Raw genomic sequence first — 25,711 nt, forward strand, 5'->3', positions numbered from 1 at the left:
GCCTCACATAAGGGCACGCCCCTCCTGGGCAGTCCACATCAGGTGACTGAGTAAGGCGAGGCCTAATGGCTCAGCCATTTCTGCCAGTCTCGGGAACATTGTGACAGGTCACACTAGCTCCAGAGTTCCTCATGGGCAGACCAAGGTTTTGTTGTATCTGCATCACAGTTCCACTTCTCCCTTTGCTCACTCCCACTTCCCCTCCTGTCCTTTCACAGGTGTTGATCCCTACTAAACATCTTACACCCCAAACTCTACCTCAAATCTACTTCTGGAAAACCCAAACTGTGACAGCATTTCTGCTGTCATAATTTTATTTCATAAATACAAATAAATCCTGCACTATAGTTGGTACTGGGGCAAGAATAATTATTTTAAAAAGTTTTCTGTGCTCAGAGAATATAATTTGATCATAGCACAACCAATGCATGGTAAAGGAGCTGGGCTTTTTAGAGTTTTTAATGTATTTAGTTAGCACAGACTTCAATACAAGGTGCTTTAATTCTTACCATCTCCTAGTCTTCAACCTTAAAGAAAAAAATTATAATTTTATTTTGCCAAAAACCACAAACAATTTGCCTCCAGTGCAATTTCTGTCTTTTCTCAAAATTCACATTGAGGCATTGTTCATTAACAAAGTGGGGAAATCAATCTCTTCTGTGGAAATAGTTCCTATTGGTTGCCTCCCTTGGCTATTTACTGTAAAGGCCATTTTTGGTTTCAGTTACGGTAAAACTCTTGGGATTTTAGCCAAACTCTTTAAGAGTTCAAAAGTACAAAGCTCTTTAGGAGGTTGCTCTTTTTAAATATTTTTTCAGAGGTTAAAAATTAAATTTTAAAAGACTATTTCGGGTGGAAAAGGGTCCTCTGCAGAGACAGTCCCTGAAAACCTCCAACATGAAGCGTATTCACATTGTTGTGTTACTTTTGTGCTTCCACTTAAGTCTTTGCAAGGTAAGTGATTCCATCGTCATGCAAGTCTTTTAGAGATTATAAAAAATAGAAAAAAAATCTTTTTTTTTCAAAAACAGGAAAAAATCGTAAAGATAGGATTTTGACTGAAATGTTACATAGTTCATAACCAACAATACTAGTATATAGTTGGTAAAAAATGTGTTAATATCTTGATAAGAGTTTTAAGAGAATAGTTCTTTTTATATGCTTATATATGTGCACAGATATTGAACTGAACAAGAATGTTACTAATACAAGGCTGTAGTTTACTGTCTATTAAATCAATAAACATTTACCAAGATCCTTGTATGTGTAAGGTATAGTTCCAGGAAAATGCAGAAGAAGGCACTGATAAATGACAATATACATTTAATTGCCAAAAATTATACAAATACCATGTGACAAAGGACTTTAATGAGAGGACAAATCACTTTATGCTGAGAGATGAGGAAGAGATTATGGACCAAGTAGGATTTGAGCTGGACTTATGATTCTGGATTTGATTTGATCAGTGATGAGAAAGGGGAATGCTTTCCAGCCCTTGCAGCCAGGAAAAGTAGCAAGTGCTGCAGGGAGAAGGCAGAAGAGCACCAGGTTCCTCAAAATACATAAACCCATTTGATCGGATGAAGGCTTTGTGGACTACTGAGGAAGTTAAAACTGAAATGACACTTTGTAGTGAGGCTGGAGGGTCTTTTATTAAGGTTAAAAACATTTAAAACATTTTAGATATTTATTGATGATTGCCAACTTTTGTGGTTAAAGTGCTTTGAGACAAGATTCCAAAAGCTCTTTTGTCTTTATGGCAGCTTATAGAAGCAAATATTTAAAGAAAACTACTCAAGAAATCAGAATTACATACTTTAAGTTTCTCATAACTTCTAAAATATACATAACCATTGTAATGTTTGTAATAGGGAACAAATGGAAATAAACTAAATACTGATTGATAAGAAACTGATTAAATTATTGTACATCCATAAATAAATGATTATGTAGCCACTGAAATGATGTAGTTCTTTATTTATTGAAATTAAAAAGTCCGTACTACAATCTTGTTTTTGTTAAGAAAAAAAAACACACATACATATGTTTGTATGTTTGTTCCATAAATGTTTATTGATTTTATGTAATAACAGTAGATTACAGTCTTGTATTAGTAAAATTCTTGTTTAGTTCAATGACTAAGCACATATATAAACATGGAAAGATTTGTGTATCTTTTAATTCTATTTTTCCACAAACTTCTTGAAGTATACTTGTATATATGCATACACACATAAATGCATACTTACAGTTGCTTATATACATGACAATTAAAAAGTTATTGCGGGGTGTGTATCAAATAGTTAAAAGTTGCTATCACTGGGTAATTGGATTACTGGTGATATTATTTTCTGTTTTATACATTTCTGATTTTCAGAATTCAGAAACTTTCTTTTATTAATTTTTTGTTAAAATGAATGTGTATTACTTTATTATTAGAAAAATGTTTTTTGAAAACAAGAAATATTTCAGCTCCCTATCTGAGTCCTGCAATGGAAGCAATAAAATAAATAAACATAATACCTTCCACTTAAATAAAGGAAAGGAGCCTCTTTTTTTCTTAAATTTAAGTCTTTCAATAATAGTTTCCTTCAGTCCTTTAAGAAATAGCATTTTAAGAAGGGTTAATATCAATTTTTGTGAAAATTTCAGAACTTCTTAAAATATTAGTTTATAAACGAAAGTAGAATTTTTTATACCACTTGCTGAGAGGTAAACATTTTTAAATGCAGCTATCATAGAGACAACATAAATGTGTTCAAATTGTTTTAAATATATCTAAGTTTTCAAAATGAAATAAAACATGTACAGCTGGGAGAAATTTTTGTTATTTTAAGAGCTGGATACAGGTTTCTTCCTAGGGGATAAAAATACCTCCCTCCTTTTTTTTTTAATCAGAACATCTTGATGACCTGATATGGAGGTGGCTTATGTCAACGACTGGGTTAGACTGGCAGTGAGATAGAATTAAGATGCTCTGAATAATGAAGTAAGAATACAATAGACCCCCTTATCCACAGGGGATACATTTCAATACCCCAGTGGATGCCTGAAACGATGGATAGTACAGAACCCTACATATACTCTGTTTTTTTCAATACATACAAATCCGTGATGAAGTTAAATCTATGCATTAGACATAGTAAGAGAGTAACAACAGTAACTGTTAATAATAGAATAATTATAATGGTATGCCAGCATCATTACTCTTGCACTTTGGGGCTGAATAGTATTACATTATGTTTATATACCACATTTTTTTATCCATTGAAAGGCATTTAGGTTGATTCCATCTCTCGGCTATTGTAAACATTGTTGCAATGAACATGGGAATGCAGGTGTCTCTTCAATATATTGATTTAATTTCCTTTGGGTGTATATCCAGTAGTGAAATTGGTGGGTCATAAGGTAGTTCTATTCTTAGTCTGTGGAGGAACCTCCATTTTGTTTTCCATAATAGCTGTATTAACTTACATTCCCACCAACAATGCATGAGAGTTCCTTTTTCCTGGATCCTCACCAGCATTTGTTATGTCTATCTTTTGATAATAGCCATTCTAACTGGAATGAAATGATATGTCACTATGGTTTTAATTGACATTTCCCTGATGATTATTGATGTTGAGCACTTTTTCATGTGCTTGTTGGCCATTTGTATGTCTTCTTTTGAGGAATGTCTATTCAGGTCCTTTGCCCATTTTTTCTTGGATTATTGTTTTTAGCTATTGAGTTGAGTTCCTTATATATTTTGAATATTACTCCTTATATATTTTGAATATTACTCCTTGTCAGATGTGTAGTTTGCAAACACTTGGTCCCATTCTGTAGGTTGTCTCTTCACTTTGTTGGATGTGTCCTTTGCTGTGCAGAAGCTTTTTAGTTTGATGTAGTCTCATTTGTCTATATTTTCTTTAGTTGCCTGTGCCTTTGTAGTCTTGTTCAAAAAAATTCTGCCCCCTCCAATTTCATGTAGCATTTCCTTTATGTTTTCTTCTAGTAGTTTCATTGTTTGGGGTCTTAAATTTAGTCTTTTACTAATTTTGAGTTGATTTTTATGTATGGTAAGAGATGGGAGTCTAATTTCAATCTTATGCACATGGATATCCAGTTTTTCCAGCACCATTTACTAAAGAGGCTATCCTTTCCCCAATTTATATTTTTGGCATCTTTGTTGATAATTAGTTGGCTGTAAATGCATGGGTTTATTTCTGGATTTTCTATTCTGTTCCATTGGTCTATTTGTCTGTTTTTTTGCCAGTACCATGCTATTTTGGTTCTATAGCTTTATAGTATATTTTGAAGTCAGGAAGAGTGATGTCTTCCACTTTATTCTTTTTGTCTAAGATTGCTTTGGCTATACGGGGTCTTTTATAGCATCATATAAATTTTAAAATTGATTTTCCTATTTCTGTGAAGAATGTCATTGGTATTTTAATATAGGGAATCCATTGAATCTGTAGATGCTTTGATAATATGAACAGTTTTATAGTGTTAATTCTTCCAACCCATGAACACAGGACATCTTTCCATTTATTTGTGTCTTTTTCAATTTCTCCCACCAGTGATTTATAGTTTTTGTTGTAGAGATTTTCACCTCCTTGGTTAAATTTACTCTGAGGTATTTTATTTTTCAGTAGCTATTGTGAATGGGATTACTTTCTTGATTTCTTCTTCAGATATTTCATTATTGGTGTATAGGAAGACTACTGATTTTTGTAGGTTGATTTTGTATCCTGCCACTTTACTGAATTCTTTTATTAGTTCTAGTAATTTTTTGGTGGGGTCTTTAGGGTTTTTTATGTATATGACCATATCATCTGCCAAGAGGGATAGTTTGACTTCCTCCTTTCTAATTTGGATGTCCTGTATTGCTTTCTCTTGCCTTATCACACTGGCTAGAACTTCCAGTACTATATTGAATAAGAATGGGGAAAGTGGGCATCCCTGTATTGTTCCAGATCCTAGAGGGAAAGCCTTAATCTTTTATCCATTCAATATGATATTAGCTGTGGGTTTGTAGCATATGACCTTTATTGTGTTGAGGTACATTCCTTCTATATCTAATTTGTTGAGTGCTCTTATCATGAAGGGTGTTGGATTTTATCAAATGCTTTTTCTGCATCTGTTAAAATGATCATTTTCTTTCCTTAATTCTTTTGATATGCTTTATCACATTTATTGGTTTGTGTACATTGAACCATCCTTGCATCCCTAGGACATGTATCTTTATAGGTAAAGTGAGTTTGCTATAGGTACCATATTGTTGGTTCTTCTTTTATAATCCACTCTGTCTTTTAATTGTGTAATTTAATCCATTTACATTTATTATTTATTATCCATTTATTATTGATATATAGAAACATTCAGGGGCCAGCCCGGTGGCGCACTGGATAGTGCGCCACTTGGGAAGCGTGGCGGCGCTCCCGCCCGAGGGTTCGGATCCCACATGCGGACCGGTTCCCGCTCACTGGCTGAGCGAGGCGCGGGAGCAACACCAAGGGTTGCGATCCCGTTGCCGGTCCCCGGTCTGGTACGGGGGCAACACTGAGGGTTGCGATCCGTTGCCAGACACGGAAAAAAGACAAAAGACAAAAAAAAAAAAAAAAGAAACATTCAGATAATGTGTTCTTTATTTTGCTACTTTTTTTTCTTGTTATGTATACCCTTTTTTCCAGTCTTACTGTCTTCCTTTGTAATTGAGTGATTTTCTCTATTAGTATATTTTGACTTTTTGCTGTTTATTTTTAGTATGTCTCTTACAAGCTTTTGTGTTGTGGTTTCCATAGGGTTTTAAAAAAATGTGTTATAGTTATAACAGATTTTTTAAACTAATAACAACTTAATTTTAATGGCTAATAGAAAAATACCAAAGCTATTTGCAGATGACATGATCCTATATATCGAATAGCCTAAAGCCTCTACAAAAAAACTCATAAAGATGATAAATGATTTCAGCAAAGTTGCAGGATACAAAATCAACACACAAAAATCAGTAGCATTTCTATACTCCAACAGTGAACATGCAGAAAAAGAAATCAAGAAAGCTAGCTCATTTATAATAGCCACCAAAAAAATAAAATATTTAGGAATAAAGTTAACCAAGGATGTGAAAAACCTCTACAGTAAGAACTACAAACCACTGTTGAGAAAAATTAAAGACTCAGGAAAATGGAAAGATATCCCATGCTCTTGGATTAGAAGAATTAACATTGTGAAAATGTCCATACTACCCAAAGTGATCTACAGATTCAATGCAATCCCCATCAAAATTCCAATGATATTTTTCCCTGAAATGGAAAAAACTATCCTAACATTGATATGGAATAACAAAAGACCACGAATAGCCAAAGCAATTCTGAGCAAAAGAAAATAAAGCTGGAGGTATAGCAATACCTGACTTTAAACTATACAAAGCTGTAATACAAACTATACAAAGCTATAATAACCAAAACAGCATGGTACTGGCATAAAAACAGACACATGGATAAATGGGATAGAATAGAGAATTCAGAAATTAACCCATACACCTACAGCCATCTGATCTTTGACAAAGGTAACAAGTCTACACATTGGGAAAGAGACTGCCTCTTCAGCAAATGGTGCTGGGAAAACTTGATATCCATATGCAGGCAAATGAAACTAGACCTGTACCTCTCACCATATACCAAAATCAACTCAAAATGGATTAAAAAATTAAATATACACCCTGAAACAATAAAACACCTTAAAGAAAACATAGGAGAAACACCCCAGGAAGCAGGATTGGTTACAGACTTCATGAATATGCCCCCCAAGCACAGGCAAACAAAGGAAAAATAAACAAATGGGGTTATATCAAATTAAGAAACTTCTGCACAGCGAGAGAAACAATTAACAGAGTGAAAAGACAACCAACAGAGTGGGAGAAAATATTTGCAAAATATACATCTGACAAAGGATTAATATCCAGAATATACAAGGAATCAAACAACTTTACAGCAAAAAAAACAAGCAAACCAATTAAAAAATGGGCAAAGGAGCTGAATGGGTATTTCTCAAAGGAAGATATATGAATGGCCAACAGACACATGAAAAAATGCTCAACATCACTCAGCATTTGGGAAATGCAAATCAAAACCACACTGAGATACCACCTCACTCTAGTTAGGATGGCTAATATCCAAAAGACTGAGAAAGATAAATGCTGGTGAGGTTGTGGAGAAAAAGGAACCCTCCTACACATTGGTGGGACTGCAAAATGGTGCAGCCTTTATGGAAAATGGTTTGGAGGTTCCTCCAACAATTACAGATAGATCTACATAGGACCCCGCTATTCCACTGCTGGGAATGTACCCAGAGGAGTGGAAATCATCATGTCGAAGGGATAATTGTACTCCCATGTTTATTGCAGCACTATTTACAATAGCCAAGAGTTGGTACCAGCCCAAATGTCCATCAGCAGACAAGTGAATAAGGAAAATGTGGTATATCTACACAATGGAATTCTACTCTGCTATAAAAGAGAATGAAATACTACCATTCGCAACAACATGGATGGACTTAGAAAAAATTATATTAAGTGAAATAAGTCAGGCACAGAAAGAGAAATACCACATGTTCTCACTTATTTGTGGGAGCTAAAAATAAATACATAAATTTATGTGAAGCTTCAGTTTCAAGAATCTGAAAAAAAAAAAAAAGATACCAAAGCCAACTCTACAGTTTTACCTCATTCCACCCACTTTTTGACAGTTTGTTGTTTCATGTTACATCTTTTAATATTGCCTGTCTTTTATATGGTTATTGTATTTATTATCTTCTTAAATTTGTCCTTTAGTCTTCACACTAGGGATATAAGTGGTTTATTCACCACACTTACAACATTGGAGTATTCTAAGTTTGTGTACTTACTTTACTAGTGAGTTTATACCTTCAAATGTTTTCTTGTTACACTTTAGCATCATCTTCTTTCAGACTGGAGAACTCACTTTAGCATTTCTTTAAGGCACGTATAGTGTTGATGAGTGCCTTTAGCTTTTGTTTGCCTATGAAAGACTTTATTAATCATTCATATTTGAAAGTTAGTTTTGCTGGATATATGATTCTTGGTTGACAGTCTTTTTCCTTCAGCACTTTGAATATATTATTCCACTCTGGCCCATAAGATTTCTACTGAGAAATTTGTTGAAAGCCATATTGGGACTCTGTTGAATGTTAAGTGTTTCTTTTCTCTTGTTGCTTTCAAAATTCTATGTCTACTAAGGTGTTTCAATAGAAGATTTACACAGGCAGAATGAAGAGTCAGCAAACTTGAAGATCGATCAATTAAATTATCAAGTCAGAGGAGAAGAAAAAAATTTTTTAAATGAACAGAGCCTATGAGATCCATAGGATGCCATCTAGTATACCAACATATGCATAATGAGAATTCCAGAAGGAGAGAAGAGAGAGAAAGTGACAGAGAATATTTGAAGAAATATTGGCTGAAAGTTTCCTAAACTTGATTTAAAAACTACATGACTCTACACATTTAAAAGGCTCAATGAGGCTGGCTGGTTAGCTCATCTGGTTAGAGCACAGCCTTGTAACACCAAGGTTATGGGATCAGATCCCCAGACTGGCCAGCTACCAACAACAACAAAAAATAAATAAAATAAATAAATTGCTTTAAAAAAAAAAAAGGGCTCAATGAACACCAAGAAAGATAAACACAAAAAAAGGTCCATATCAAGGCACATTATAATCAAATTGTCAAACCAAGGACAAAGAGAGAGTCTAAAAAGAAAGAAGGAAGAAAGAAGTGATTCATAACAGTCATGAGATCCTCAATTAGATTAGCAGCAGCTTGCTCATCAGAAACCATGGAAGCCAGAGAGTGTGAAATGACATTTTTAAATTGCTGAAAGTAAAGAACTGTCAATCAAGAATTTTATATCTGACAAAACTATCCTTGAGAAATGTATATGCCTAGTTATCAGGTCTAGTTGGTTTGTAGTACTGTTCAAGTTATTTACTTATTGATCTTCTATCAATAAAAAAATTTACAAATAAATGGAAGCTGAGATAACTAGTGGCTAGTATACCTGCCCTACAAGAAATGCATTACAAGAAAGGGAGTTTTTCATGCTGAAATGAAAGAACACAAGACAGTAACTCAAAGTCATGTGAAGAAATAAAGAAGTCCAGTAAAGTTAACTACGTAGGCGAATATAGAAGCCAATATTGTATTATTTTGGTTGGCAACTAAACCCAAAGCTTACAGAAGGAAGGAAATAATAAACATTAGTGTGGAGACAAACTATATAGTAAGACAATAGAATCGACAAGATCAAAAGTTGGTTCTTTGGAACAATCAGCCAAATTGACAAACCTTAGCTGACTAAGAAAAAGAGAGAGAGAAGATGCAAATAACTAAAATCATAAATGAAATTGGAGACATTACTACTAACGTTACATAAATAAAGAGTGATAAAAGAACACCATGAACAACTAAATGTATGCCAGCAAATTAGACAACTAAATGAAATGGACAAATTCCTAGAAACACAAATTACCAAAACTGATTCAAGAAGAAATAGAAAACCTAAACAGACCTATAGCAATTAAAGAGATTGAATCAATAATAAATTTTTTTTTTTAACTTGCCAGCAAAGAAATGTCCAGAATCAGATGGCTTCACTGGTGAATTCTCAAACTCTTCCAAAAAATAGCAGAGGAGGGAACATTTCCTAATGCATCCTATGAGGCCAATATTATCCTGATACCAAAGTCACACAGAGATAGAACAACAATAAAAAAAAAAAGGCACAAAGCAAAGATAAAGGATATCTTTCCCCCACACCAAAAGTTCAGAGATTCCCAGTATTATTTGTTTCTCTTTGTAGATGGAGATTTTCATGTAGGATAATTTTCCTTCAGCTTGGAGGACTTACAAAAAATTTTCTTGGGGGCTGGCTGGTGAGCTCTGTTGTGTAAAGCATGGCCTTATAACACCAAGGTCAAGTTCCCTGTACTGGCCAGCTGCCAAAACAACAACAAAAATTTCTTGTAGTGCAAATATGCTGTTAATTAATTCTTTCAGCTTTTGTATGTCTAGAAAGGTTATTATTTTGTCTTAATTTTTGACTGATATTTTTTCAGGGTATAGAATTATAGGTTGATAGTTTTTTCTTTCAGTACTTTAAAAACACTGCTGCACTGTCCTCTTACTTGCGTTATTGATGAGAAATCTGCTGTCATCCTTGCATTTGTTCCTCTGTACATAGTGTGTATTTTTTCTTTGGCTCTTTTGAAGATTTTCTCTTCATCACTGGTTTTTGAGCAATTTGAGTATGATGTGCCTTGGTGAAGTTTCCTTCATGTTTCTTATAAGTTTGTAGTTCATTCATTTTGTTTTGTGTTTACAGTTTTCAAAATATTTCGATAATTTTTGGCCATTGTTTCCTCAAATGTGTTTTTTGTTCTCTCCTCTCTCTCCTCTGCTTGGAGACTCCACTTACACATATACTAGGCTGCTTGAAGTTGTCCCAAAACTAACTTATACTCTTAAATTCTTTGTTATTTTTGTGTTTCATTCTGGACAGTTTGTATTAATGTCTTTAAGTTTGCCAATCTTTCCCTTTGCAATGTCTGCTCTGTTGTTAGGTCCATCCACTATTTTAATCTCATATATTGTCATTTTCATCCGTAAAAGTTCAATTTGGATATTTTTCATATCTTCCACATCTCTATTTAATTTTTTGAACATATGGAATACAGTTATAATAACTGTTTTAATATCCTTGCCTGCTAATTTTAACATCTGTATTAGAATTCTGGATAAGTTTTAATTGATTGATTTTTCTCCTCATTATGGGTCATATTTTCTGGCTTCTTTGCATGACTAGTATTTTTATTAGATGCCAGATATTATGAATTTTATCTTGTTTAATGTTGGGTATTTTTTTTTTATTCCTACAAATATTATTGAGCTTTTTTCTGGGATGCAGTTTAGTTACATAGACACAGTTCGATCTGTTCAGGTCTTGTTCTTAAACTTTCTTAGGTAGGATTTAGAATAGTGTTCAGTCTAGGGCTAATTATTCCACACTACTGAGGCAAGATCCTTCTGTGTACTTTACCCAATTCCCCATGAATCATAAGTTTTCTAGTTTGAGTGGTAAGAACAAGCACAATTCACAGCCCTATTTGAGTATGGGCACTGTTAACCTCAAATTCTTTTCAGTGGTTCTTTCCCCAGCTTCTGGTAGTTTCTCTACACACAGGTGCTGATGAATCAGCTGAGTACTCAAGGGGACCTTCTACAGAACTCCAAACTTCTCTCTCTATACCACTTTCTTCTTTCCAATACCTTATTCTGTGAACTACAGCTGCTTTGGTTTCGGTAGACTCTCAGCTCTGTCTTCTCAAGTCAAGGAGTCCCCTTGGGCTCAGCCAAGCTCACCCTCTCTGCACCACAGCCTGGAAACTCTCTCAAGGCAATAAAATGGAACAATTGCAGGGCTCACCTCTCTTGTTTCTCAATTCTCAGGGCTCACTACCCTTTATTGCCTGGTGTCCAGTGTCTTGAAAACCATTGTTTCCTATATTTTGTCTATTTCTTGGTCATTTTAGGCTGGAGGATAAATCTGGTCCATATTACTCTATCTTGGCTGGAAACAGAAGAATTCTCATTAAATCAAATTTTTTTTTTTCCTTTTTTTGTCTTTTTCCGGGACCGGCAACGGGATCGCAACCCTCAGCGTTGCTCCCACACCTCGCTCAGCCAGTGAGCGGGAACCAGTCTGTATGTGGGATCCGAACCCTCGGCGGGAGCGCCGCCGCACTTCCCAAGCGGCGCACTATAGCAGTGCGCCACCGGGCCGGCCCGTCATTAAATCAAATTTAATTAATTTAAATTTAAATGATCACATTTTGTTAGTGGCTATTGTATTGGATAGCACAGTTAACAATTGCTGAGGTTGCTGTTGAGTTTTTAAAATACAAATGTAAACCTCAGATAAGCTCTTTTTGCTTTTATTTATCCTTTAATAGATATTGTGTTATAAATGGAAGTTAATTCAGTCAACTATCAGTTCAGACTTGACATAGGTGATCTCATATATTTAACGCACTGGAATTGTTCAAGCTCACTTCAGGTACAGTTACTGTATTACTGTCTTCAAACCCTGTGATATTACATTTTCCTAAATTTAAATAGCAGATTCAATTAAAAATGTTGTCACAATAATTGTAAGGATGAAGAAACAAAAGTTGAGTTATTCAATTTTTATGTACTAATGGCCAATTGGAGTTTTTGTTTTTAAAATATAAAATACTGGAGGTACAATCCTTTTGCTTGCTAAGTGCAAAGTGTACTTCATGCAGGAAATACTTTATCAAATTTGAGTTCTATCTTTCAAATGAAATTTCTTCTTTTTTATTTGCTATTCTTTTTCGTTAATGGTTTTAATTGTTGTTAAACTATATATTATTTATTACTGCAACAGATGTATATACAAGTATGATTTTTCTCTTTTTCATTAAATACATTAATGTAATTTAAATTATTAATCTTTTTTTCTTGTTCATACTGTAATATGTAGTTTACTTTTTAAATTTTTTTACAGGCATGATAATACAAAGGTGCTTCAAAAAGTTCATGGAAAGATTTGTATTATCTTTTTTTTTTTTTTTGTCTTTTTCGTGACCGGTAAGGGGATCGCAACCCTTGTCTCGGTGTTGCCTGCACCGCACTCAGCCAGTGAGCACACCGGCCATTCCTATATAGGATCCGAACCCGCGGCAGGAGCAACGCTATGCTCCCAGCGCTGCACTCTCCCGAGTGTGCCATGGGGCCGGCCCTGTATTATCTTTCAATTTTATTTTTCCAATAACTTTTTGAAGTGCCCTTGTATATACGAATTTCAATAAAAGAAAATTTTCACCATTTGCATTTTCTGCATAATTTATTATTCCTTTCATTACTTGATTTTTACTGAAAATAATTTGTTTGGGGGGGGTGTTTAAAAAGTATCTGCTGTGTAACAAATATACTAGGCTTGCCATTGTCAATAGACAATTTTTTGCAACTCATATTCTAGACAAAGTGCTTATTTCTTAAATATATAAGGAGTTCACACTACACACACACACACGAAACAGGAAAAAAATCAAATTTATATCAGCAAATGATATAGTTAGTATGTGAAGAAAAAATAAAAATCTCTTTTAAAATTGGAGTATATTGAAAGATGCTCAACTTCACTCACAGGGAAAAATGCAAGCAAAAGTATACTGTGGTAACATTTTTACGTGTCAAATTGGCAAAGATAAAAAAGTTTAATAAGGTATATACTCTGGCCAACGAATGGAAACTACACACTGTCATATATTGATGATGAGAATGCAAATTAAAACAACCTCCATAGAGAGAAATTAGTATTAATTCAGTATTAAAATTGCTCATTCTTTTGATTCATCAATTTCACTTCCAGGTAAATATCTGACAGGTATACTTAGCATATGTGAGAAATGATGTGTATTATATAAGGAGATTCATTACAGCATTGTTTATAATAGCAAAACATTGGGAATGATCTTCAGGCCATTTAAGGGGCTAGTTATAGGGCCACTAGTTGCAAATTGCACTGGTTGATGGGGGCAAGATTGGAGAGTAAAATATGGGCCCACATATACATTGATGATCTCTGGAAAGATTCACAAGGAACTAAGTGACAGCCTCTGAGGTGGGGCCTGGGTGGGTTGAGAGGATAAGGGAAGGAAGGAAATACAAATTTCATGTGTACCTTTTCGAACCTATTTTTAACATTTCTCTACATTTCCTATTCAAAAAAAAAAAAAGAAAGAAAAGAAAAAGAAAAAGAAAATTTCAGCATCTCACGTTCATTAAGAAAACAACAAGAAACTAGGCCAATTTTTTTTAATCTCTGAGGCAAAAATAATGGAGTTGACCCCAAAACAATACTCCCAATGTTTCAGAGAGACTAAAGAACAGTGTACATGACTCCATCCTCCCTGCCAACACCATACATCTTTCCACAATTTCCAACAGCATTCTGATCCTGTGAAAAGAGGGATATTTATTTAAAACATAAAAACAAACAACAAAAACAACAAAAGACCATAACAAATTTTTTATGTGAGCTGGAAAAAATTAATTATTAGGTATTAATAGAGAAACATTCTCTCCCTAACTATTTTTCAATCTGGATAGAATGACCGCTGGTTAAGGGGTTGCTGGGATGTCTGGGGCATGGCTTTATATCAGAGACAGAGCTGCTCCAAGATGTGATGCAAGATGGGCAGCTCCAAGAAGAGAAAAACTGGAGAAAAAAATTGCTAGTGAAGACCACGATGGGGAGGAACTGAGGCCAAAAGGGGCCTAAAACTCTTCCAATGGAAAGGTTTCTGATATGGTCGCTAACTCCTGCATGCAACTTACTTATTCACCTCTGGAAGAAAGACAAAGTGTTATATTATTTACTCTTTGTGACTTTTCCATTTTTTACACAGTGTTTTTCAGGGAAATCATTATTGTACCAGTTGGTTAATGCCATAATAAGTCCCCACAAAATCTCAGTGGCATACAACCTCATTTAGTATACAATTCTGTAGGTCAGCTGGCGATCAGCTGATCTATGCTGGGCTCAGCTGGAGTGGTTCTTCTATGTCTTTACCAGCTGGCCATGTTCTTCTCATAGTTATGGCAGAGAAACACAAGGACAAACCCAGTTGCGCAAGTACTTTCCAGCATCTCTTGTGTCACATCTGCTGACTTCCCATTAGCCAAAGCAAGTCACATGGCCATGCCCAGAGTCAAAGAGTAGGAAAATACATCCTGTCCCCAGTGAGAGGCACAGCTATGACTGGCATGAAATGGGAGAATTGGGGCCATCTACCACAATCACCCTCATAGCAGAATTTATATTGCATCTTAAGTGTTTTCATTTGATCCTCACAATAGTTCTGTGAGAACATTATTTTTATTTTCCACATTTTATAGAAGAGGAAACAGGATTAGAAAGGTAAAGTCACGTACGCAAGATCACACAACTAGTTAGCAGTAGAAAGGATACTTTCTAATAATGCCCAGAGGAGGGGGAAAGTAGTGAACTTTTCCTCACTTCGGTCATCGTTGATCATCTTGTTTTCTTTGTTTCTAGGTTAAAGATGGAAAAGGAAAAAACAAGATGACAGAGATATCTGAAATAAAGCTATACACTGAATATCTGAAATATAGCTATATACACTGGTGTTGTTAAGACCTAGAATAGGAGATCTTTTTTTCTTGTTTGTTTTCTAATGACCATCTATCTCGAATGGTTTCATTGTAATCCTGCCTAGAGAAAAAAGACAAAGTTCACATAAAAATCATGGTTACATCATTACAAACACCAAGGTAAGGACCAAAAAGAAAAAAAATAAATTCACATACACAAAGAAGCAGCAGCAGCTAAAAGGGAGATGGAATCATGTTTTGCAGATGAAGATGAAATCGTGTTTTTGCAACTATAGTGATAATTGCTAAAAACTTCTGAGCATGTATTCCCAATATATGTAAATATATTTATTTACAAATAATTAATGCAATCTGTACAAATAAATACACTTAAGAACAAACAAAATTTTAAACATAATATTGTAATAATAATGTTCACCATTAATCTTTCATGGAATGATGCCATTAATCACACATTATTTTTGAAATTTTTCATTTGATTTTAATGGTGTATTAGCTGGAAAAGAAATCTTACAAAGAGCAATATACACAATACATAGAGAGGTTCATCATTAATATTAGATGTAAATCTATATTTCAAATAGTCTTTTTGACACTGCTGATGGGACGGGACGAGCTGACTTCTTGTCATATCCGATTAGCTTTTCATTGTTTTTAATTACATAATGTGGCTGATGAACAGCTTCTACTGGGGTTAGAAACATAGACGGTGCCATTTTCTTGTTGTTCACTGGTGTTGCGTTTTGGCATTATTTTCAATCCAGAGTTCATTTCTCTATGAGAATCTCTTTAAGTCATTTGTCAATTTGTGAGAATTACTTTAGCTAAGACTAGCATATTTCATCCACACTGTCCCTTAACCAAGCACATGTACGTGATCCTCCTCTAACTCCATAGCCACCTCCAATTATCACCCCATTTCTCTGTGCCTTTTACATCTAAACTCTCAAAAACTTGCTATACTTGAATCCAGTTAGACTTGGTTTCCTACTATTCCACCAAAATTACATTTGTTAAGGTCACCGTGGAGAAGCATTAGACACAGTTGCTATCACCCCTTCCTCCTCTTTGCTTCTGTGCCACCATTTGCCACTTATTCACCATTTACTTTACTGGCCACACCTTGTCAGTCTCCTTCTTCCTCAACTGCTCAACCTATAAAATGTTGGAGAGTTCACATCCACCAATGCTTTATATTTCATTCAGAGAATAAGCCAAAGTTTTCACCATAGCCAACAAGGTCCTCAGTGACCTATCACCCACCCCTCCGATTCTGACTTCATCTCCTCCCATTCTCCATTACTTACTCCCTTCCCACCACACTGGCCCCTTGACCAAGGAGGCATCACCTGTGCTTCTACCTCAGAACTTTTGCTTCTCCTGTTTCCTCTGACTTTGATACTTCACCCCCAGATATCAGCCTGGCTTGCTCCTCACACTCAGGCCTCTGGGAGAAGGTAGCCTTCTCCCCAGAGTCTTCTCTGACAACCCTGTGCAAAACAGCAATTTTCCTCCTCACTCCCCACATTCTCCATCCTCTTACCCTATGTAGCGTTTGTCACACATGTCATACTATGTATTTGTTTATTCGTTTTTGTCTGTCTCCTACTAGAAATGTAAACTCTATGACTTTGTACAGTTCACTCTTGTATCTCCAGGACTTAGAACAGTACCTGGCCATAGTGGGTTCTGGATAAATACTGAATAAATATGCTATGAGTGCAGGCACAAGTGCCAATCCATGTTTAAATATTAGTAAAGATGATTCTCTTTCTTTATACTTTTTCAATAAACCATGAAAGTTAATATAATTTCTAATATTTTCCCCACATTCCACTGGGTTATCTTCACACTCCCCAAGGTGTGCATAACACACTTTGAAAATTATTAGGGCACAGGAGTAGCTCTCAGTTCTTGGTGAACATAAGAATCCTATGGAGCTTGTTTAAAGTGCAGATTCCAAGATCAGCCCCAGAGATTATGATTCAGAAGGCTGATTGTTTGGGTACAATAATCTGCATTTGTAAGATGACACACCTCAGGTGGTTTTGACATAGGTGGCGAAGGGCCACAATCAGGAGTACCTGGTCCAGGTATTTGATACTCTTCTATTTCAGCTCTTAACTCCAGGCTCAATAACAGTGGAAAAAACTTCTTTAGTATGCCTCAGTCAGCTTGCAATCAGAATTATTTAGGTCCCATACTCTCTAGAATTATGAAGATGGTATCAGTCAGTATAGGCCGAGTTAGACAGCAATAAGAACCAATCCCAAAATCTCAATGGCTTAACACAACAAAAATTTATTTTTTGCTTATCCAAAGTCCACTATGGGTCTGAGTGACTCTTCAGTGAACCCATCCTCCATGTGTTGGCCCAGTATTCCAGGCTACTTAGATTCTACAGTATCTCTGCAACATCTTGAGTCCTGTAGAACTCTTCCCACTCTCTTTGGCCTTTTTGTTTATGCCTTTCTAAAAAAAAAAAAAAAAAAATCCTTTACTCTCACTTTAATGGGACTTGGAGAGGAAGTAAAAATATTCTTTTTTTTAAGTGCCTGTGTTCAGCTGCCTGTGTCCAACCTCAAGACCAATTGAGGTTCTAAAAGTGAACCATTTCTTCACCTCCTGTCCCAGTCTCAACTCACTAAGGTCTAGTTTCTGCCTCTAACACTCAGCTAATACTACTTCCTCAAAAGGCCCAAGGACTTATGTTCATCAAATCCAGTGGCCTCTTTTCAACCTTTATCCTCTGAAGCTCTCTGCAGCATTGGACACCCAAGCAACACCCCTCTTGCCAGGAAACAAAATCTCGTGTCTGTTCCTTAAATGTGAATTCTCCTCAATGTTCTGTCTTTGCCATTATTTTTCACCATCCATTCAATTAATACTGGGCACTGTGCCACATGCTAGGGACTCAAAGGTAAACAAAATATTTGTAAAAGGATATTAAAATAATACTCTTTCTGAGTTTTGACTAAAACCCAAAAGGCTAAGAAAAATATTCAGCGTTTTCATACTCCCAGCTGAGCTAATTGGAATGTGAAAGTTCAAAGGAAGTGGTCCTGAACTGATTTTGCAACTCTTAACTTGAAAATATAAAAGGGTTGAAAGTGAAGAGACTGGGAATTCCTATTGAGAAAGTTCTTGCAGTTGTCAAAAGACAAAATTTCCACAAATTAGGGCTGGCCCATGGCTCACTTGGGAGAGTGTGGTGCTGATAACACCAAGGCCACAGGTTCGGATCCCTATATAGGGATGGCCAGTTAGCTCATTGGGAGAGGGTGGTGCTGACAACACCAAGTCAAGGGTTAAGATCCCCTTACCAGTCATCTTTAAAAAAAAAAAAAATTTCCACAAACTGAGTATGAAGATCTAATTGGCTTTTATTAGCAATTCCTGAATTGGGCAGCATCCCATATAGAAATAAATAGGAGCTCCATAGGGCATGGCAGATCAGTGGGTTTTTGTAAGGCAGTTTGAACAGGAACAAGGAAACAATATAAAAAGTGGATTGGTTGACATCAGGTTACTTCAAGTCACTTTCTTTGTAAGGATTAAAGCAGAGGGGACTTCCTTACCATGCCAGCTGAAGTTGACTGATCCTTTCTGACTAGTTGTTGTGAGTTTCCTGTTCTTAGAAAAAACCACTCTATTTGGGGGATTTTCCTGCTTCCTTAAAGTTTCAGTTTAATTATGTGGTACTTAAAACAAGTGGCTCCATTTTGGTTTGTTCCATTGGGACCTGGTACAGGAGCTCAGTTCAAAACAATGGCCCCCTATAATTTTATATAACAGAGAGGTGGCATTTTCCCTTTTACTTCCTGCCCCACCCCCACCCCCACCAGCAATGAGGATGAAGTCAACAGTGCTGCTGCTTCTCTTCAAGCACTGTAAAAGGGCCTCCCATAGATCCCCTTAGAATGCTTGACATGTATTCACCGGAGTCTGAGGGGACAAAGGAGCTGATATTCAACCCACACGTGAAAAAATTAAATACCCAAGGTTATAGCTAAAGGTGCCTGGTGGAAGAGCAAAGAGAGGTGGCTGTGTTGGAGCAAGCCCTGCTTCCAGGGGCAGGCAGCAGAAGATGTAACAGGTAGATGGAGGCCCTGAGGAAGGAATGTACCTGGGGATCGTATGAAATAGGAGTCCTGCCCAAGTGACTCCCTGTCAAGAGTGAGCAATCTCGGCACAAAGAGGCTGGAGGTGTACTGTTGAATGCAGAAGCTGAGAAGACACACACCCTATGTGGCCAGCTAGAGGAGAGGGGCTGCTGGTGTTCAGTGAGTTGGCATCAAGTGCTCCCAGTAACATAATGTCTAGAGAACCTTCAAGTACTCCGCGAGAGAGATTCGACTATAACCCCCACTCTGCCAAGGCTAGAGCACTGCAGTAAGAGTCAGATGAGACCCGGCTGCCCATTCCTCTCTCCCCCTCCTAATCTAACCCCACGAGGTGGGAAGCATGACCCGCAAGCTGTGGGTGGAGGAGAGCTCAAAAAGAGCCCACCACATCCCTGGAGCGAGTCTGAGCTGGGAGAAAGGAGAAGCTTTCACCTGGAATGGAGGTCAGAGTTTCAATAGTTACACAGGACTGGACATTGTCATTGCCGTTTAGTGACTGTTCCTGGGACTAAATGTCTTTTAATTTTTTGGTTTTGTTTTCATCTAAGGGTGACTGAGAAAGTTATGACACTTACCCAAGTTTCTATCCAAAGATCAAGGAGGAATGAGACTTCAGAAAGTGTTTAAAGGGATATGTGTGGGGAAGAATCAAGTTGCTTTCTACTTGTACCCAATTAGAGTATTGCGCCTTCAACATAAGGGTGATACGTAAAAGGTCTCCACTGTCAAGGCTCTTACAATCTGGCCATCGGAAGATATAGGAGAGAGATAATTACAAAAATTCCAACTCTAATAAGTGCTAAAATGATATACATGGAACCATGAAAAGTACGTAGCTGGCAGATTTCATTCTAGATCACTGTGTCAAAAGCCAGTTTACGAAATGACCAATTCATCAAATTTTCTTGTTTGTATGACTATTTATAAAGTTTAAGGAGAAGTATATTGGAGAGAATGACTTTTACAGCTTTTGCAAATTTTTGCATGGTTTTAATTAGTTTGTTTCTATCTGTCTTCAAAACAGCATTTAAAACTACTCCATTTGTCTCTGCCCCAGCTCACTGTTACTGCAGCTGGAGGGCTCTGAGAAAGGAGGGGGCTGTCACTGTTCAGGGATGGGGAGACCAGAGGATAAGATGCCCACCCCCCAGAGGTGGTAACTGGAGGACAGGGAGAGTGCTGGTTTTCCATAAACTGACTTTTGACCCAAATGGCCTGTTTGTTGCTCTCATATTTCCTGTGGATTCCTGCAGGTTTAACCAGCCTCTTGCCTGTCTGACTTGATCTCCAGAAGGATCTTTCTAAAGTGCAAACTTGCTTCCCTGCTTAAAGCCCGTCAGTGGCTCTCTTGGGACTTGCTCCTTCATCCCCTGCCACCCCCTCACCCTCTTCTCCAGCCTCAAGCTGGTTGTTCTCTTTCTCACAGTCCTGCCTGGAGAGCCTACCCACCTCCCTCCTCCAGCTGACTCCCCCTCAGTGCCCTCAGAATTCAAACCAAGACATCAGCTTCTCCTGGAAATGTTCCCATCTCTTAGTCAGGCTCAGGGGTCCAGAACACTGTCCTAATGACATCCCCACCCCATGTCTATCAGGGAAATTGTCAGTCATACTTGCCTGTCTCTCTCCAGGTTGGTGTGCTCCTTAGGGCAGGGACTTTTATCCCTCTATCTAGCCTTAGGCCATTCCCTGGCAAGAATAGTGATCACTAACTCACTTATTGAATTCATTGATACATGAGCTAATGATCTGTCTTCCAAACTTCAGGTACACATTTTCCCTAAAAAATATTCCAGACGCATGTCCTTCAGGCACCTCAGACTCCCAAACCAAATTCATAATGTTCTCCTTTAACTTAATATTGCTTTTGGTTAATGGCACTACACATCCTTACATTCATTCAGTATCAAAAGCTATGACCCACTCTCAACCCCTACATTAAATAAATTGTTGAATACTATTGCTTTTGCTTGCTCAAGTGTCTTTCCAAAACATTTTCATGCCTCACTCTTGCTGCCTCTTCCTCCCCAGTTTCCTGACCAATGACCATTTGAAGCACACACAATGCTGTACATTCGAGTGTTGGGACTGCTCATGATGCCCTAAATATGTTCTGCACCAGCCCTCCTCTGTGTGTTGCTCCCACCAGCCCTCTGATGGCTACACCCACCCTTTCTGGCCTTTATTAAATGGTACCACCTCAAAGAGGTCTTTTAAAATCCTCCTCAAAAGATTTAATCTCTCCCACCCTGGTTTTCTAAGACTACTCTGTTGTATTTGCACCACTGTTACATTACTTAACCATAGTCTGCCTTGTACTGTAGCTATTATGTGTGTTTCTATCTTATTGCCTGGACATCAAGCCCTTCATCTTAGCAAGATTTCGCATGCAGTAGGAGTTTAATAAATGGTTTTGAATTTAATAATAGAATTTATAAATTTAATACATCAGTTCATTCCATGAGACTATATTCAGCACCAAGTTTGTTACTCTGACTTACTGTGGAGATCCACTGATTTCTTCAAAGGCAGAATTTTATGTTGGTCTTAGGATGATAATAGCTTCCATTAATTTCATGCCTAGTACCTGCCAACCATTCCACACATATTATTTCTAATACTTATAATATCCTTGCAAAATAGGAGATATTATCCCCATTTTACAGAGGAGGAAATTCACATTTCATGAGGGTCACTTGCCCAAGGCCATATAACTATAAAGTGCCCAAGCTGGGACTAGAAGCCAGGTTCATCTAATTCTTAAAACCACCAGACCACACCACTCTCATCCGTCCTGTGGGGTGGGTCTGTCTTGTACTTTTCCTTCACTTACTCATCTTCAAAAAGAAGACTTTAGTTTGTTGCTCAGTTAATGTTTGTGTTTTGCAGCTCACTTCAACATCAGACACATCTCAAGAGGACCTGGTGGATAAAAAGTGCTTAATGAATAAATACACACATCTCTCCTGCAATAAAGTCTTCTGCCAACCGTGGCAGAGATGCATTGAGGGGACCTGTGTTTGTAAACTCCCTTATCAGTGCCCAAAGAATGGCACCTCAGTGTGTTCAACTAATGGGAAAAGCTACCCAACTTACTGTAAACAAAAGAGTTTGGAATGTATTCGTCCGGAATCAAAGTTTTTACACAATGGAACATGCAGAGCTAAAGGTAGGTAAAGTCGAGTTTTCAAGTTATTCTTTGATATAAGAGAGCAATTGTGTGCCATACTTTCTATTAGAAAATACTTTTCCTGTGAAATGTTATGATGACAACTCAAAATTCTTCTCTAGACACTTCATAGTAATTGGGGCAATAACTAAAGAAATCAGGGGTCACCAGAATCCAGCCAGCCCTTGAGTCCAGAGCACGTGGCTCTGAGGCCAGGCCTTCCCTTCAGTGCCTGTGCCCTCCCTGCTGCCAGCCCTTTAGAATGGTCCCCACCTTCACTTCTACTTGGTTAAAGGGATTGTTCCCAGGGCCATCAAGTTGGTTCAGAACCCAATGAAAAAGTCTTGACATGAGGTTGGTACTGACAAATAGTCTAATCAGGCCTCAGGCCCACCTTTGGACCTCTAGCTCCCCAAGTTTCTTCTAGCACCCATCTCCCCAGCCCACGTCCCTCTCCCCAGCCTGCATCCCTCTCCCCCAGCCCCAACCCCACTGGCCCTGATTATCCAAGGGGAGCCTGAGCCACTGCTGATCTGAGGCATACTCCAACCCAGTAAACTTGGCACATCAGACCAAACAGCTGCCTGTACTTGTTCAGGGGCCTAATGTAATGAGGAGGCTGGGACCATAACATTCAGATTAGTAAAGTGGTTAAGATTAGGGATCTCACTGGCAGACAGATTTAGTTTCAAGCACCTCTGAACCCCACCTCAGTTACTGACAAGCTGTGTGATGTCTCTGGACCCCAATCCCCTGATCTGTAAAATGTGAATAATGGAAGTCCCTAAGTCATAAGGCTTGTGAAAATGAAATAAAATGATGAATGTAAAGCTCTTCATGCAGTGCTTGGCACACAGAAAGGGAGCATTAAATTTTAATTATAACAGCAAAACTCAGGCTCCTTGTCTTCTGATTTAAAGTTATCAGAGAAGTACTTAAAACATTCTTTTTAAAGGCACCATGACGTACACCAGTTCACAATAGTCTATAAATTTTTACGACGCTGAGTTGAAGTACTGTGGAAAAGGAGGAAGAAAGCACCCTGTTTGAGCCCATCTATCTCTATCACCTGTTGGAGAAAAAGAAGGCAATAAATTGTGGAAGTTATTTTGTCAGTGTCAGACTTTTTCTCTCCTGAGGCATTAAATGCCTTAAATACGTGAGAATACATAACCCTTTCTACATTTTAACTGTTTGGCATACTTTTAAGAGCATGGACTTTGGAAAGATCCATAGAGCAGGTTCCAATTCCTCGCTTCACCATTTGGGCCAGTAATTTAACTTCTTCTAGATTTAGCTTCCTTGTGTGCAAAAATGGGGAAAACCACAGGCATAATCTTCATAGGGTTGATGTAAGGATTTAAGGATCTTCTATATGACTAGATAGCACAGCCACTGAACATAATAAGCATTCATAAGATAATTGCTTATTATTTGTTAAAATATTCGTAGTGTTCAAAGTTAACTTGAAATTATGTATTTTATTATTTTAAAGTCTTTTAATTAAGAGGGGGGTAAAGTGAATGCCTAAATATTGCTCATTGTTTTGATTTTTTTATTTTAGGAAGTTTTAATGTTTCCTTGAGATATAAAAATAAAGATTCAGAGGGAATTGTTGAAGTAAAACTTGTGGATCAAGATAAGAAAACGTTCATATGTAAGAGCACCTGGAGCATTACGGAGGCCAATGTGGCCTGCCGTGACCTTGGATTTCAGCAGTGAGTGTTGGCATCAGTGGATTTTCTCAGGGTTGATTTTGTTGTTCCAATCATTTGCTTTTTGGTTACCTAATCTTTCTGTGCCTCAATTTCCTCATATGTAACCTGAGAATATTATCTACCCACCTCAGAATTGTTATGATGATTAAATGTGTTCATTTTCACCTAGCACTCAGAACCTGCTGAGCACAAGCATCTGTAAGTTTACTAAAAGATCTGGACATAAATCCTTTGGTGATTCCAAGAGCTACAAATACATTCATTACTGTCTACGTCTACTCATCTATAATTATGTCCACTTTTTCATACCTAATATTGTTTATTTATGCCTTTTCTCTTTTTTCCTTGATTAGTCATGCAAAGGTTTGTCTATTTGCTTAGTCTTTTGGATTTTTGTATTTGTAAATCGTCTCTTGTTTATTTTCTATTTCATTAATCTTTGCTATTATCTTTCACTTTAGCTTCTTTTCCTTATTTCCTTTTTCTAAGTCTTTGAGTTGAATGCTTAATTCAACCATTTTCAATTTTTCTTAGTTTCCTAACGTAAACATTTAAGGTACAAATTTTCCTCTAGGTAACAATTCATCTGCATGCCATAAACCTCCATAATTGGTATTTTATTTATTGCCCAGTTCAAAATATTTTCTAATTTTCAATATAATTTCTTCTTTAACCCATATGTAATTTAAAAGTTTATTTTTTACTTTCCAAATGAATATATTAGTTTGCTTTAGGTTAATTTTTTGTTATGGATTTCCTCTTTAACTGCATTGTGGTCAGAAAATGTCCCTGTATGATGACAATTTTTAAAATATTTGTTGAGACTTCCTTTGTGGCTATTTTTTAAATGCTCCATGTGCAGGATTCTATATAATACATATGTTATCCAATTATAATAAGCAAGATTAACTGCTTTGTTCAAATCTTTTTCCATTGTTTTACTTCCAATCTTTCAGTATCTTTATATTTCAGGTGTGTTCCTTACAAACAGCACATACCTAGATTTAAAAAAAAAAAATCTAATATGACAATCACTGTTAACTAGAGTTTGGTCCATTTACATTACTGTGATTATTTACATTGTTGGATGTATTTTTCCTATGTTATTTTGGGCTTATTATTTACCCTGCTTTTTCTTTGCTTTTGTTTCTTCCTTTTCTAATTTGTATTGGATTAATAAAGATTTTTTAAAATCTTCCCCCTTTTCTTACTCTACTTGGTTTAGAAATTAAACATTATATTTCTATTTCTTTAGTGGCTATCTTTGAATTTATACCATAAATCCTTGACTTAGGAAGTCTTTCCCTTCTTCGGTAATAATAGAAAAAGATGCCATTACCCCATCAGGCTTCCACTATTTAGTTCCACCTTATCTTTATATATCCCTGAAGTTAATTACTATCATTATATAATAAGCAGTTATTAGTTCCATCATGGCGTCAATGCAGTTGTCTCTTACTCTGCTCGTTGAGTGAAGAAAATC

The 25,711-nt window shown here is 36.8% G+C and overlaps 1 protein-coding gene across 1 annotated transcript; it reads left to right on the top strand.

Annotated features, from left to right (window-relative positions):
* The first annotated feature begins 802 nt into the window (after window positions 1-802).
* On the top strand, window positions 803-24,232 carry LOC103588502 (complement factor I-like). The gene is made up of 3 exons (XM_008570190.1): window positions 803-954; window positions 22,231-22,510; window positions 24,075-24,232. The coding sequence occupies exons 1-3, from the start codon at window positions 898-900 to the stop codon at window positions 24,230-24,232; spliced, it is 495 nt and encodes a 164-aa protein (XP_008568412.1). The 5' UTR covers window positions 803-897.
* The last annotated feature ends 1,479 nt before the right edge of the window (window positions 24,233-25,711 follow it).

The sequence above is a fragment of the Galeopterus variegatus genome, unplaced genomic scaffold, assembly GCF_000696425.1.
Source record: "Galeopterus variegatus unplaced genomic scaffold, G_variegatus-3.0.2 Scaffold578, whole genome shotgun sequence".
Lineage (NCBI taxonomy): Eukaryota > Metazoa > Chordata > Mammalia > Dermoptera > Cynocephalidae > Galeopterus > Galeopterus variegatus.

Bases quoted from the DNA above. Each gene is read 5' to 3' on its own strand.
- LOC103588502 (XM_008570190.1), top strand. From the start codon at position 898: ATGAAGCGTATTCACATTGTTGTGTTACTTTTGTGCTTCCACTTAAGT. The intron at 955-22,230 runs GTAAGTGATTCC...TGTGTTTTGCAG, and splicing joins TCCACTTAAGTCTTTGCAAG to CTCACTTCAACATCAGACAC. The intron at 22,511-24,074 runs GTAGGTAAAGTC...TTTTTATTTTAG, and splicing joins TGGAACATGCAGAGCTAAAG to GAAGTTTTAATGTTTCCTTG.